At 29.8% G+C, this 13,153-nt stretch overlaps 9 protein-coding genes across 9 annotated transcripts; 3 read left to right on the top strand and 6 right to left on the bottom strand. All coding sequences in view use genetic code 12, as the record gives it.

Moving 5' to 3' along the window:
- Nucleotides 1-13: 13 nt before the first annotated feature.
- KGF55_000559 (uncharacterized protein) lies at nt 14-514 on the bottom strand (the record flags this gene model as incomplete). The annotated part of the gene is made up of 1 exon (XM_051760648.1): nt 14-514. One exon carries the CDS (start codon nt 512-514, stop codon nt 14-16), a length of 501 nt encoding a protein of 166 aa, XP_051616504.1.
- Nucleotides 515-1,640: 1,126 nt separating this feature from the next.
- On the top strand, nt 1,641-2,513 carry KGF55_000558 (dolichyl-diphosphooligosaccharide-protein glycotransferase; the record flags this gene model as incomplete). Its single annotated transcript, XM_051760637.1, has 1 exon — nt 1,641-2,513. One exon carries the CDS (start codon nt 1,641-1,643, stop codon nt 2,511-2,513), a length of 873 nt encoding a protein of 290 aa, XP_051616503.1.
- Nucleotides 2,514-2,598: 85 nt separating this feature from the next.
- Nucleotides 2,599-3,153, bottom strand: IMP1 (endopeptidase catalytic subunit; the record flags this gene model as incomplete). Its single annotated transcript, XM_051760626.1, has 1 exon — nt 2,599-3,153. One exon carries the CDS (start codon nt 3,151-3,153, stop codon nt 2,599-2,601), a length of 555 nt encoding a protein of 184 aa, XP_051616502.1.
- A 217-nt stretch (nt 3,154-3,370) lies between these two features.
- KGF55_000556 (40S ribosomal protein uS8) lies at nt 3,371-4,032 on the bottom strand (the record flags this gene model as incomplete). The annotated part of the gene is made up of 2 exons (XM_051760614.1): nt 3,371-3,630; nt 3,900-4,032. The coding sequence occupies 2 exons, from the start codon at nt 4,030-4,032 to the stop codon at nt 3,371-3,373; spliced, it is 393 nt and encodes a 130-aa protein (XP_051616501.1).
- Nucleotides 4,033-4,656: 624 nt separating this feature from the next.
- KGF55_000555 (uncharacterized protein) lies at nt 4,657-8,142 on the top strand (the record flags this gene model as incomplete). The annotated part of the gene is made up of 1 exon (XM_051760603.1): nt 4,657-8,142. One exon carries the CDS (start codon nt 4,657-4,659, stop codon nt 8,140-8,142), a length of 3,486 nt encoding a protein of 1,161 aa, XP_051616500.1.
- A 21-nt stretch (nt 8,143-8,163) lies between these two features.
- HFL1 (DNA polymerase epsilon noncatalytic subunit) lies at nt 8,164-8,913 on the bottom strand (the record flags this gene model as incomplete). Its single annotated transcript, XM_051760592.1, has 1 exon — nt 8,164-8,913. The coding sequence occupies one exon, from the start codon at nt 8,911-8,913 to the stop codon at nt 8,164-8,166; it is 750 nt and encodes a 249-aa protein (XP_051616499.1).
- Nucleotides 8,914-9,114: 201 nt separating this feature from the next.
- Nucleotides 9,115-9,612, bottom strand: MRPL27 (mitochondrial 54S ribosomal protein mL41; the record flags this gene model as incomplete). Its single annotated transcript, XM_051760582.1, has 1 exon — nt 9,115-9,612. The coding sequence occupies one exon, from the start codon at nt 9,610-9,612 to the stop codon at nt 9,115-9,117; it is 498 nt and encodes a 165-aa protein (XP_051616498.1).
- A 754-nt stretch (nt 9,613-10,366) lies between these two features.
- Nucleotides 10,367-10,618, top strand: KGF55_000552 (uncharacterized protein; the record flags this gene model as incomplete). Its single annotated transcript, XM_051760571.1, has 1 exon — nt 10,367-10,618. One exon carries the CDS (start codon nt 10,367-10,369, stop codon nt 10,616-10,618), a length of 252 nt encoding a protein of 83 aa, XP_051616497.1.
- A 195-nt stretch (nt 10,619-10,813) lies between these two features.
- Nucleotides 10,814-11,905, bottom strand: DAO1 (Dao1p; the record flags this gene model as incomplete). Its single annotated transcript, XM_051760560.1, has 1 exon — nt 10,814-11,905. One exon carries the CDS (start codon nt 11,903-11,905, stop codon nt 10,814-10,816), a length of 1,092 nt encoding a protein of 363 aa, XP_051616496.1.
- Between the last annotated feature and the right edge of the window lie 1,248 nt (nt 11,906-13,153).

Genomic DNA, 13,153 nt, shown 5'->3' with positions numbered 1-13,153 from the left:
AAATTCAACTAATTCAATCTCTTTCAATAATTTTAACTCTTTCATCTTGAGCTTGTTTTAAAGCATCAACATTTTCTTCCACAAATTTTTTCATTCTATAGAATTTTTCATCTCTCAAATTATTGTAAATCAAAAAATTAATCCATATTTCAAACATAGTATAAGTAATGATTAAGCTATTACTAATGATGGAAGTTGGAACGAAATAAATATATGCTGTTGCTAAAAAGTAAAAAAACAATCTAGTTGGAACAACAGTTTCAAAAAATGGCCAATTTTCCGCTATCAAAGGTATGAGATCCGTTATTGATGTCGTAATCATAAATATAGATAAAAATCCAATTAAAGGATTTGTTGGATTTAATTTTAATATGGGTACTTGCATTGCTTGACCAAGTAATACCACAAATCCTGCCGATGATATTGTCTCGGGATATTTTATTAAATAGTACGGTATCACAAGTAACATTATGACTCGTACGTAAAGTAATGATTTTCCTGTAAGAAACTGCATGCTATAGTGAATGTGATATGAAAATTTGTAGAATTGATGTGGTTGATTCAGTCTTTTTTTCAATTTAGTAATATGATCATTTCAAAACAAGTTTGTGACATCAAAATTCATTTCAAGAGAAGTTTGTGAAATCAAATTCTTCTCCCAGAAGAAGCAACAATACGCTATAATTGAATCCATCGTAGATTGACAACATGTTTATAGCTCATCATTTTATCACTATGCTAAAAAGTAGACAAAGCATTGGTAGAGATCTTGGGTCTTACTCGAGATAAAGTTAGATGATACATGGGCCACCCATTGGATCTCATTCATGAGTTTCATTGAGGGAGATAAGACTAAAAAAGTATAGTCAGTGAAGCCATTGGATTTCTCAGATTAATGTAAAATTCCATCTTTGTAATAGGTCAATATAAAATTGGAGTCTATAAATATTTAATGAAATCAATTTTATTTGTTTACCCCTTAAGTAGCTTAAGTAGCTTTATTAATTTTAAATGTGTTGCAAAATATCTTTTACAACCAACTTCAAAGTTTCATAGCTTTGAAATTGATCTACGACCTTCCCTTGATCTCATTTTTCAAATTTGTTCATTTCAAACTAATTCAAACTTTCAATCATTAGTTACAATTATTTACTTGAAAGAAGTTTAGCAAAGAAATATCAAGAATGTTTGCAATTTCGTCATTGACCTTGTTGACCCTATGCATCATCTTTGTCATGTTATTCGTAGTTGGATGTATGTAACTTGTATTATAGATCAGAACTCATGTAATCGTATTTCAGATACTAACTGACTTTCAAGGTTTGATATTGGTTCCTTTATTTTTCGTTTTCGAAATCATGGCAGGTGTAATATATATAATTTCATCCTTGTTTCCAGAAATATCTGGTGATCAAACAGGGCTTGAAGGTTTGCTACTCAATGAATATATTTAAAGGGTAAGTGATAAGGCAACAAAGACCATTGTATTTCATGCTTGTATTTCTCAAAAATATAATACATTGATATACTTAGTGCGTGTTGAAGAATCTCGAACCAAAATAATTTTTCAATTTTACAACGTCACAATATAACACAACATAGTTTCTTCGATTCACCAAATATAACAATTGAACACCACTATGAGATTCTCACCCATAGCATTAATAAGTTTGCTTGCTACATCTGCAATTGCAAAGGGCGTTGTGACTGGTAAAATATCAAATACAAACAGTGGTCAAAGCATACATTTTGGAGAAATTGATACTCAAGTCATAAAAACATTACCAATCCACTCACCTAAAGACATAATAGAAATTGACTTAAAAAACCTGGATATTAAGAATAAACAACCTGAACAAATAATGATCAGTTTATCAGATAATTTGAAACCAAGCATTGTTACTCATTTTGTGCCAACGGTGAAAGACGACACAATTAAATTGAAAATTAGGGCAAGTTCGATTCCAGAACTCTTGAAAACCAAAGAATCTTTAGCATTAAGCTTGATCATTGGGGATTCCTCAGGTGATTCAAATTTGATTAAAAGATTAGGTGAATTGATTCCAAGTCAAGAATTTAAACTTTCAAGTAACTATAAAAGCAAACCAAAGTTTGGAGTTCAACCTGAGATACATCATATTTTTAAAGAAGACGAGAAAACCATAAATCCAATAATTCCTACCATATTCATTGGTTTTGCAACATTTTTATTTTTAGCATTGTTGGGTTCATGGTTTGGTTTCATTGGAGCAAATAATCTTTTCTTCAAAACATTTAACAGAACATCAATTGGTCAAATATCTCATAACATATTATTTTTCTCATCGCTAATTGGATTCGAGTTCAATTTTGTCAAATATTATTTAGGGCAATCGATTTTTACTACATTATTTTATGGTTTCGTATTAAGTTTTCCATGCTATTACTTTGGCTTAAGCGTTTTGACCTACTTAGGCAAGAATCGTTTAAACTCAACTAAAATCAAAAAATCCAAAACATCATCCAAGAATTAAGATAAGCTAGATTTTTATAGAGAGATAAATGCCAAATATTTTATAAGGGTACATTAAATTCATCAATTTTTACATATCTCTATCATCATTCATCTTTAAATGTATTTGTAATCCATCTAAAATTAAAAAAACCACGTAAACCATCGCCCATTGAATTTGCTGCTACGATTTTACCAGTTATTAATCCCATAGGTAAAACTCCATAAGATCTTGAATCCAAAGAATGACATAAATTATCACCAGTACACCAAACGTGGCCATCAGGTATTCGTATGAATTTGTTGAATCCATCATTCTGTATTACCTCATTTGGCGAATTTGTTAAGTCCGAAGATGATGATGGATCAACTAGAACTATATCTCCAGGCATTCCAGTTATTCGTTTACATATTCTATGAGAAGGATCACTTGGTTTCATCGCCACTATGCAATCCCCAATATCTAAATCCCTACCATAATTATATTTTTTAAAAGCATGCACATAATCATTTTGATTTTGAACTGTTGGTAACATTGATTCACCTCTTGTTTCTGTGAATTCATATACATTTTCGTGTATTATATGAGCCAAACATCCTGCTCGTAAAGTCCATGATAATGTTGAAAAAACGAATCTTAATGATTCAGGTAATATTACCATCGAATGTATGAATTCGTAATTTCAAAAGGAATTTGAAACATGGAGTAGTTTATTTTAAATTATTATTATTTCTCGATCTAAGTTTTCTCGTGTGCAAGAATATTTTGTAAATAGAATATAATCACAGAGCTAATTTGAGACATATCCAACTTAAATCAAATTACTTTTAGTTCATAATACTATACAAGAATGCAAAATGCAATACAATTTTTAATAATTAATATACAAAACCCAATATTTTACCAGCCACATGTTTTCTTTTGGCTTCTTCATGATCCATTATTCCAGCTGATGTAGTCAATATAACATATCCGAATTGTCTAGCTGGTAACAAATTATCGGTCCATCTTTCGATATCGTTAATTTTAACGTTAAATCTTGGTGAAATGACACCACATTTATTCAATCTACCATTCAATTGAACAACGATTTTACCTGATCTATGATCGTCTATATATTCAAATTCACCAATGTAACCTGAAGCAAAATGTTAGTATTTCTTATTTTGATAGTGAAAGAATCAAAATGTATTGTCATAAGTTTGAATGTCGAGGAAAAGTAAACGATCAGCACTAATTTAAGTGAACATCGTGTAAGAAATCATTTCCTGACGTTATTATCCCGAATGCTTAAAAGACAGAAAGGGACTAGACACCGATCAATCCATCCAGTTATCAATTCGGTGCAAGGCTCAGTGTAAAACTTTATATCAAACATTTTGACCATTTTCTTTAAAATTCACATACCATGCTTTTGCATAACTGTTAAAAACCTGATAATGACCTTCGATGATGGTCTAATCAAAACTTGCCTTTTCCCGGTTTTTTCAGCATTATTAATAGCATTCAAAGCATCAGCTAGTACAGAAGTTCTAGTCATTTCGTTTCTATAGGAATGTTAGTATTTGAATGACTTTTTTTCAAATTGGAATCTGGCCACATGAGTATCCAATTTTATATTGGAGTCATGGACGATAACTTTTTATTGTGTTTCAAGGTATTATAGAACTCTTCAAATTTACTTAATAATGTTGAAATTAAGCATAATTTGACAATCATGATTTCCACATGATTGGGTGATAAACTCAAAGTGTAATCAAGTTTGAGAATGACATATAGTCAGAGGTTAACTTAATTCTGCTTTCAATTCAACCAAAGTTAAAATAATTTCTTAAACACTTTTCCAAACTGAAATTCGAGTCATATAATGAGGAGTGATAAATAGTGATACCCATCGTGGCATAATCTTTTCCGAATTCTGATAAACGTACTATAAGCTTGCAACTATTTTATGGACACTTGGTGTTGTATTCTGATTGAGTGATTGAAACAATAAAAAGAAAATTGTAAAAAAATTTTCAAATAAAAATCAACCGAAAGTAATGAAATCTTCGTTACACAAAAGTCGGATTTTGCAATCTGTGTTTGAATTGTAGCACAATAAGATTCTATCAAGGCCACTTCATTCACCATCAAATTATAAGTGGGCTACTATGCAATCGAAATGACAAGTGTATGGAATGGAAACAGCAATGAAAATGAACGTTTAGTATCACATCGATTGTTTGATAAGCTAAAACCATTTTGTATTCAATTGTCTCAAGAAGTTCTCCAACCACAAATAAATGAGTCCAAAATCACATCTTTATTAACTTCAATTGTTAATGAAATGGAGTTTGAATCCAAGGTTGCAACAAATACTGAGATTCACTTCAAAATACTACCTAATGTTGCCGATTACATTTTTTTTCCAATATCGAATCTATTGAAACAATCCAATCTAAACGATGCCATCACACAGAAGATATTAATACTTATTGGACTTTTGATTCAACATTGTTGGAGTTATAATGTCAATTACACCTTATTCGATCAATTGTTTTCCCTAGTTTTGTTTTTGAGTGGCGCCAGCAATTCTGGATCTGCACTGGAGATTATTAAAGAGAAATCAATTCAATTTCAACTGTCCACTATATTTGTATTATCCCAATTGATAAATTCATTGAGCAAACTTTACTTCGAAGAAAAAAATAACAGGTTACATTTTTTGAGTTCAACGATTACACTTTCATTGGATGTCATAACTTCTACCAGCTCAAATGATCAGGAGTCAATCACTCTTTTGAGTCAAACCTTTGAATTAATTCGCAGCCTGTTACTTAGACTCAATGAAGATCAAGTTTCAATCATACTTCCTGGAATTGTCTCTTCCTTGGCAAAGTTTACTTCTTCAAACTCCAACATCAACTATCAATTACTCATTCAAATTTTAAGGTTGTTGACATACATTGTTACTTCGTCTTTTAGTGATGATGCTCTTGGCTCAGAATTAATTGTACCGGAAATACACAGTTTGACAGAAATTGATGTTGTTTGGGATGATGATGAAAGAACACTTGATGGCTCACCACAATCGTCAGATGAGATCAGAATTACTGAGAGAGATCACAGAAATATTGCATGGTTAAGAGCAACTTCGAAACAATTAAAAATCACACTAGTCACAATATTCAAATCCGTTTTATTAAATTCACGTAACAGACAGCGATGGCAAACTAGATCTGATTTATATGACACTGTGGTGAATTTCAATACATCTGTACTAAAGAATTGCTTTATAGCATTGTACAATGAGATTCCGCCTTTAACGTTGGATATCTGCTCAATTTTACTATACTCATCTAGTTACGATGAACAATTGGACTTTAAAATATGGCAGCTAGCTTCTCTTGTCGATGATGCAATCAATGACAATGAAACAAAACTGAAAGCATATTTTGAACTCGTAAGAAAGAAGCTTTCAAGTTTGATTAATAACAAGCTATCTGTTATAGTTTTCTCAACTGATGAGGACAAGATATCTATGAATCTTATCGCTCTCAAATTTCACTTTGCTGTTTTGATGGAATTATCTAGGAAATTGGATCGTCAATTCCAAGAGTTGAACATTCTCAAACATGATTGCCTCAAGCTCTTGATAGAACTTACTATCGATCATGCCAAAATTAGCAATTCGAGCAGACTGTTGAAGAGTAGCAAAAACAGTTTACAAATTACTACTGGTAATGAAAATTCGAATACAATGGATAATATTGAGTTACCAAGTTATATTAATGCGAAAAGTGTGAAAGCACAACATGGTGATAATAATAGGCAAAGAGACTTCAATACACATAATATTTTAACCTTATCGCGTCAATGGAGTAAGGGTCCTCCTCTTACAACTGAGAGAATTGCAGTTGGGATTGGCTCTACATATTTAGAGGGAAAATTGAAAAATCTAATTTCATTTATATCTGAATTGAAATCCAACCAAACCGGTACGGATCTTGAAGAAATAGAAAGCTTGTTGGACGATTTTGATGAGGATACAATAAGCAAAGGTGTCTCTCTTTGGTTTGCAACAAATTTGGCAAAAAATGGACTATCAAAATCAATGTCGCTCGATGTTAGTGAGTTCTTAAATATCGAAGAACCGATGGAAGTTGATAGTGAGGAAAATGAGGTTTCATTCTTGTTGCTTGTCAAATCATTAGAGTTGTTGAACAATTTGAATGTCTCGGAATTGAGTAATATAGAAAATGGTCAACTAGCGAATCAAATTTCAATAATATCATCGTTGGAAACAATAAGTACTGTCGCCGGTACAATATCAATAGATGAATTTAGGTCGAATGTTTTAATGGACCATTTGCTAAGTATCTTACAAGCATTGACTTTCACAGACAAACCAAATATACAATTGCAAGCTCAAAAAACAATTCAGGACATTGTCGACATTTATTACAAAGGTTCAATACAAGCAATGATTATGGACAACCTGGATTATTTAGTCGATGCAATAAGTTTACAGATGAGTGTTGCAAGTAATTTAACTCCTACGTTGCCAGGTATTTTGATGGTTATTGTGAGGATAGCTGGAATACAACTATTAGAAACAAATCAATTGACTGATATTCTTTCAGATATGTTTGTTATTTTAGACTCCTATCATGGTTACAATAAACTAGTTGAGAGCTTTTTTGTTGTGTTTGAGGCGTTAGTTGATCAAATTCAAAATTTATATCTCAAATTATCGAATGTATTAAAAGTTGAGAACAAGATTGAAAATGTCTCTCAATTCAAACCGTGGGGAATGACTAACAAGGCACAACTATTAGAGCTTTTGAGTGATAAGAAAACGATTGACCCAATGGAGGAATATGACAGTAACAAAGAGTATTTTAAAAGACCAGCTGACAAACCATTCTCAGAAATAGGGAATGATTCAGATGATGAAGAAGATAACGAAGGAACCGAAATTCAAGAGGAAGAAGAGAAATGGACTTCACCAATTCCAAAAGAAATTTACATTGTCCTTAAAAGAATCTTTAATTATGGATTTGTATTAATATCTCAACCATCATTCACATTGAAGTCTCAAATAATGAAAACCCTAAGATTACTACTCCCTTTACTTTGTACCAATTATAAATTACTATTACCAATGATTGTGAGCAATTGGCCAATTTTAACCACACTCATCTCCGGAGTCGATTCACTATCAACCACATCCAGGGAGAACAATTCATTTTCAAGAGAAAAAATTAATTTAACAATCGAATCATTAGAGTTTGTAATTGAAATTATCCAACAAGATTTCTTACAAGGCGAATATTTTTTCAGTAGAAAATTTCAAGATACTTGGAATTTCGTATCGAATCATTCAGATTTAGTTAAAAATGAATCTCAAACAGTCTCAGAAGTTGTGTCAAAAGAAATAGCTATATCTGAAAAGGCTATATATACTTTACGTATGAGTCCAAAATTACGAGAAAAGCTTGTTGAATTTTTATTAACTGGAGCTCAAGTTTATGAAAAATCAATACCGGATGTAATTAGATATTCCATTATAAAGCTTTGTTACAAACTTCAAATTCCTCCACGATTTCCAATATCAAGAGATACGTTGTGTATACTCGAAGTTTTAAAAACTAATGTAGTTCATTAAGTATTTTATTTAGTTCCATAACTATTCAATCATTTCAACATCAGCATCTTCATTAACATTTTCATCATTATCATCTTCTGTGGTCATTAAATCAGTTACACTAGCCTTTTTTAATGGTTTTTCCAGTTGAAAATTTAAAGTTTGTTGACCTTTAGGTAATTCTTGTTGTTTTCGAAGTTTTTGTACTTGTTGTATATTTCCTCCATTATTTGAATCTTTTGAATTATTGATACGATTACTATTATTATATTCTCTTCTTTTAACTGTATTAGCGTTTAAATTAATTTGATCTAATGTACTAATTTTCTTTCTGGATATTAGTTCGCCAACTTGATGAGTCTTGGGTATTGTATCACTTAAAAAATTTAATGAATCATGACTACTTACAGCATTTGCAAAATCTTTATATATTATTTTTTTACGTTTATCCATTTTAGCTAAAAGACTTGCTTGTTCAACAAAGTATTGTACAAATAATTCAGTAGCTAAACCAGTGGTATATACTGCACTTGAACTTGCTCCAGAATAATCCATATCCATTTTAAATATCTTTTTAATTTTTGATAATGGTAATGACATTGTTGCTACTTCTTCTAAATCTTCATCAATTGGTGTTTCATCTTTGTTTTGATCGATATTGGTGACTTGATCTATTTCGATTTCTTCTGGTTCTTGTGGTAATGGAGTTGCTGTGTTTGATTCTTCTTCTATCTGAATTTCTTGGTCAGCTACTACTGGTGATTCGGACCTTAGAATACCTGCCATACTCATCTTTGGTGATCTTAGTTGAAATGGTATGTGTCTAAGTTTAAAGTAGATATTATAATAATTTCAGACGTATACCCTCGAATTTGAAATACAAATCACGTGAGCAAGACTAAAGTACAGTAGGATTTAGATTAATACACTTACCTGAATTATTGACATTACTATTCATTAAATTGTTATATATACATGTAGAAAAGCCCAAAACTAGTCTGTTTCAGTTAAGTATTTCTTTTTATCTGCTTCTTTTAATTTTGGATGTTGAATTCTTTCTATATAACCTTCATTTTCCAAATCTATTGCACTATAATTACTTCCATTTTCAACAAATCTAATAGCATTATGTAAAGCTAATTCAGGACTTTTGAATTTATCATCATATCCTTCAACTTTTTGTATAAATTGTGGAGAATTTGGTGATACTAATGGTTTCAAATCAGTGGTATTCAAACCAACTGGAACAACATATGTCCTTACTTTATTCCAATCTATATGATATCTTCCTCGACTATCTAAATGACCTATACCAGTTGATCTTGTACCTTTATAATAATGTTTATTCCCTTGTTTTGTAGTTAATGGATGTCTTTTTGATCCTGATTTTAATTGACCATAGTATAAGGACCCATCTCTGAAAGTTTTCCACGGCCTCCTTAATGCTGTTTGTGCAGTTGCTTGAAAACTTAAGATCTGTGAGGCTCTCATTTCTCAATGTTGTGTGATATATGTGATTGAAGTTTAATGATTCAATGAATTTTATCTATGTTTCCGGTATTAAAATTTTTTTCAAACGTATTTTGAGTGCGAATTTTTGAAACGGATTACTACCAATTGCTATTGTTGATTTTCGTTTCCATGGTTGCAAAAAATATAGACACAAGGATAGAACCGTGTAGGAGTGATCACATTCATCTTAGATTTCTAACTCAGTTTATTTTGAAAATTAAGTTCAAGAATCTATGCTTGAAGTTTAGGTCGAATGGGGTTCGTAATATTGAGAAATGTGAGAGGTGACAGAACCTTTTTCTAAATTTCATTATTCACTTGAACAATTTATTGAGGGAAAGTTTTTGGCATCTTCTATTGTTTAAACTGAGTATGAGATAAGATTTTAAATTCCTTCCGGTTCTTAATTACGTATGAATTTTCAATCTCTCTGGTTAATAAATCATTAAAAAGGATGAAATTAGGAAGTTTGTCACAAGTTACACAAAAGCAACAAGTAAAAGCCGCTCTATCAAAATTTCACATTATCTTTAATTCTATCTTAAAAATAGCAATTTAATTGTAAAGAATAAAAGATAAACATATAGTTATTACAAAGATATGAAACTATAACTAATTATTCTTTAATCAATCCTTGTTTCAATCAATTACTGCACCAATATAATTATTAAAAGAAAAAGAAAGAAGAAAAACTTAAGTTTTAAATTTAAAAAAAAGTAATCAAAGTAATCAAATGTCAGTAGATATACCACAAGAACCAAAAGATACTGGATTTTTTAAACCTCAACATGGTTATTCAGATATTAATATAAAAACTCAAAGTTATTCAAATAAACCAACTCCAATAAAAGCTCATAATAATACTGCTTCAGGTTTCATATCTGAACATACTGATAGTGCTCATGCAAAAGAATATGGTAAAAAAGGTGGTAAAAAATTATTTGATATTTTAAAAGGTCAATTAATTGGATTTCTTTGTCATTAGTTATTAAATTTAAAAAATTTAGAAAGTTGGTAAAGTTAAAAAGAAGAGTGGAATACAATAGAAGAAGTAAAGAAAAATCAAATGTCTCGATTCAAAGTTGTATACTAATTTAATTCACAAATTGTAATCTACAAATAAATATATGAAAAGATTGTAGATTGTTTCTTATTAGACCCTACAACACTAAGTATGAGCTTATAATTTTGATTTTGATTTTGATTTACTAAGTTCATTTTTCAAAATATCAACAACTTTTTGAGCAAATCCAAAACTTCCTTGATATCCACCACCACCTGCTCCATAATTATGAATTAACCAATTATATTTTGGATCTTTTTCTATTCTTACACCATCTTCTCTAAAAGGTCTAAAACCAATATTGGTTTTTATAATTTCAATTTTTGAAGGATTATTTTTATATTTAGGATCAATTATTTCTGGTGAATAATTTATAGCTCTTCTAATTAATCTTGATGTTAATTCTTCATCTATTTTTGATGAATTATCTCCTGGTTTAAAACATCCTCCAATTATTGAACCACCTTCTTTTCTTGGCATTATATATAACATTTCATCTGATGTGCCTGGAAATCCTTCAACTGCTAAAACTGATTTTGTATTGTTTTTCACTAATAATGTTTGACCTTTTACTGGAAACGTTAGTTTTTTATCAGTAATTCCCTTTATTTTTGTTGCTTGTAATCCAGCTGAATTTATAACATAATCTGTTTTTATCCCATTAAAATTTTTCAATTCATCTATATTATCTATCTTAGCCTTTTTAAATTTATTACCTAATTCTTTATTTTGTTGTATAAGATAATTTAAATATATAGGTACTGATATAACAACTCCTTTGAAAGATGTTCCAAATCCAATATCTTTAAATTTAATTTTGTCTTCATCTATTATTTTAAAATCTTCAACAAAATTTCTATACCAAGGTATAAATTCTGACATATTCCCTTTTGTTTCACTTATTTTATAATTTGTATAATATGTAATATTATCTTTAATCCATATTCCAGATCTTTCAGGATCATTTTTAGCTAACTGTATAAATTTTTTATATGATGGTTTATCTAAATTTTGTAAATTTATATCTTCATTACTTGCAAATGATTGCCAATTAGCTCCAGCGTAAGGTGATGTATAAAATTGATTATCAAAATCTCCTGGGAAATGTTGTGCAACTATTGTTATATTTAAATTAGGATTCCATTTTTTTAATTCTATTGCTGTCGTTAATCCAACAACTCCTGCACCAAGTACTATTATTTGAGTCATGGTTGTAACTTTATAGGTTAGATTTATACATCAACTGAATCATAGTTCTAAAATACTGGGGAAAATTAGTTGATAAATCTCGGTTGATAAAAGTGAAAAGTCGTGTTATTTGTTACAATCAGATGTTTTATCTTTCAAATCAAATTATGGGTCCATTTATGAGATATAATAAATCAAATTAGATGCATCTCAACACGTATATAATGCTGCCAAAATGGTCACTATAATTTTATGTGTGTTAGTGCCGCAAAAAACGAGTCCAAATAAGTCAGTTTAATCGATAGTGTCAATTGTATTAATTTTTTGAATCAGTTTCACAATTTTGTATGAATTTTGCAACATTTTTTGACGAATATCGAAACATTAGCTAATTAAAAAATTAAGTCGGAATTGTATAAATCATAACTTAAACGATGAAAAGAAAACAAGATTGTTTGAGTGTTTAGTAGTTCAACATGTAAGACCATTAATGTGAATATTTTTTGAAATATGTGTTTTAATAAACAATTAGTTTTGAAACGTCTAAATAAAGTTTTAACGATTTTTTTCGAAGTAAAACCGTCATCATGCATTTATGTGATGCTTTTATAGGCTATGCCCAACTCAAAATTTATTACATTCAAGATAGTTATGGTTTTTAATAATTCATTATTTGATTTGTTTAATAAAAATGTTGTTGCAAGCCATTTTTTTACAATGTTTCAATTGTTCTCATACAAGAGAGAAAAAAAATATTCGTTTAAATATCGTGAAAAAGTTATAAAATTATATCTTAGAATTGAATTAGAATATCTGATCCTTTATGATTTGCTGGTAGAACAAATAAGTCATAATTACGCCTCAGCTATTTAATAAGTATCGATAGAATTATCGATCAATTACTCCTTACGTCAAAAAAAAGTTTTAGATGATTGGTGTCGAATCGCGTTGATTCATGGATTAAAATTATAAAATGATTAAGAAAAGGAACGTGAAAAGTACTCAAATCAAATCAATATGTTTAGAGATCAAAATTTTAACAAGTATCGCACACATGTTTTATGAGATCATGAAATAAATTTAAGATTTAAGTTGATCAACATTTTTAAATCAAAACTTAAAAATTCATTTTTAAAAATTAAATAATATCGCGTTAATTTATCTAACCGAAACTGTGTTTATCCTGAACATTCTACATTAATCTCTATATTCAAATGAATAAAAATTCATAGAATGATACGACAACCAATTTTAGATACAAAAGTTTAC

Source organism: Candida pseudojiufengensis (assembly GCF_024610245.1).
Source record: "Candida pseudojiufengensis strain CBS 10847 chromosome Unknown scaffold3, whole genome shotgun sequence".
NCBI classification, from domain to species: Eukaryota; Fungi; Ascomycota; class Pichiomycetes; order Serinales; family Debaryomycetaceae; genus Lodderomyces; species Lodderomyces pseudojiufengensis.
Note: the sequence above shows the minus strand (reverse complement) of the source record. Positions and strands in the feature narration are given on the sequence as shown.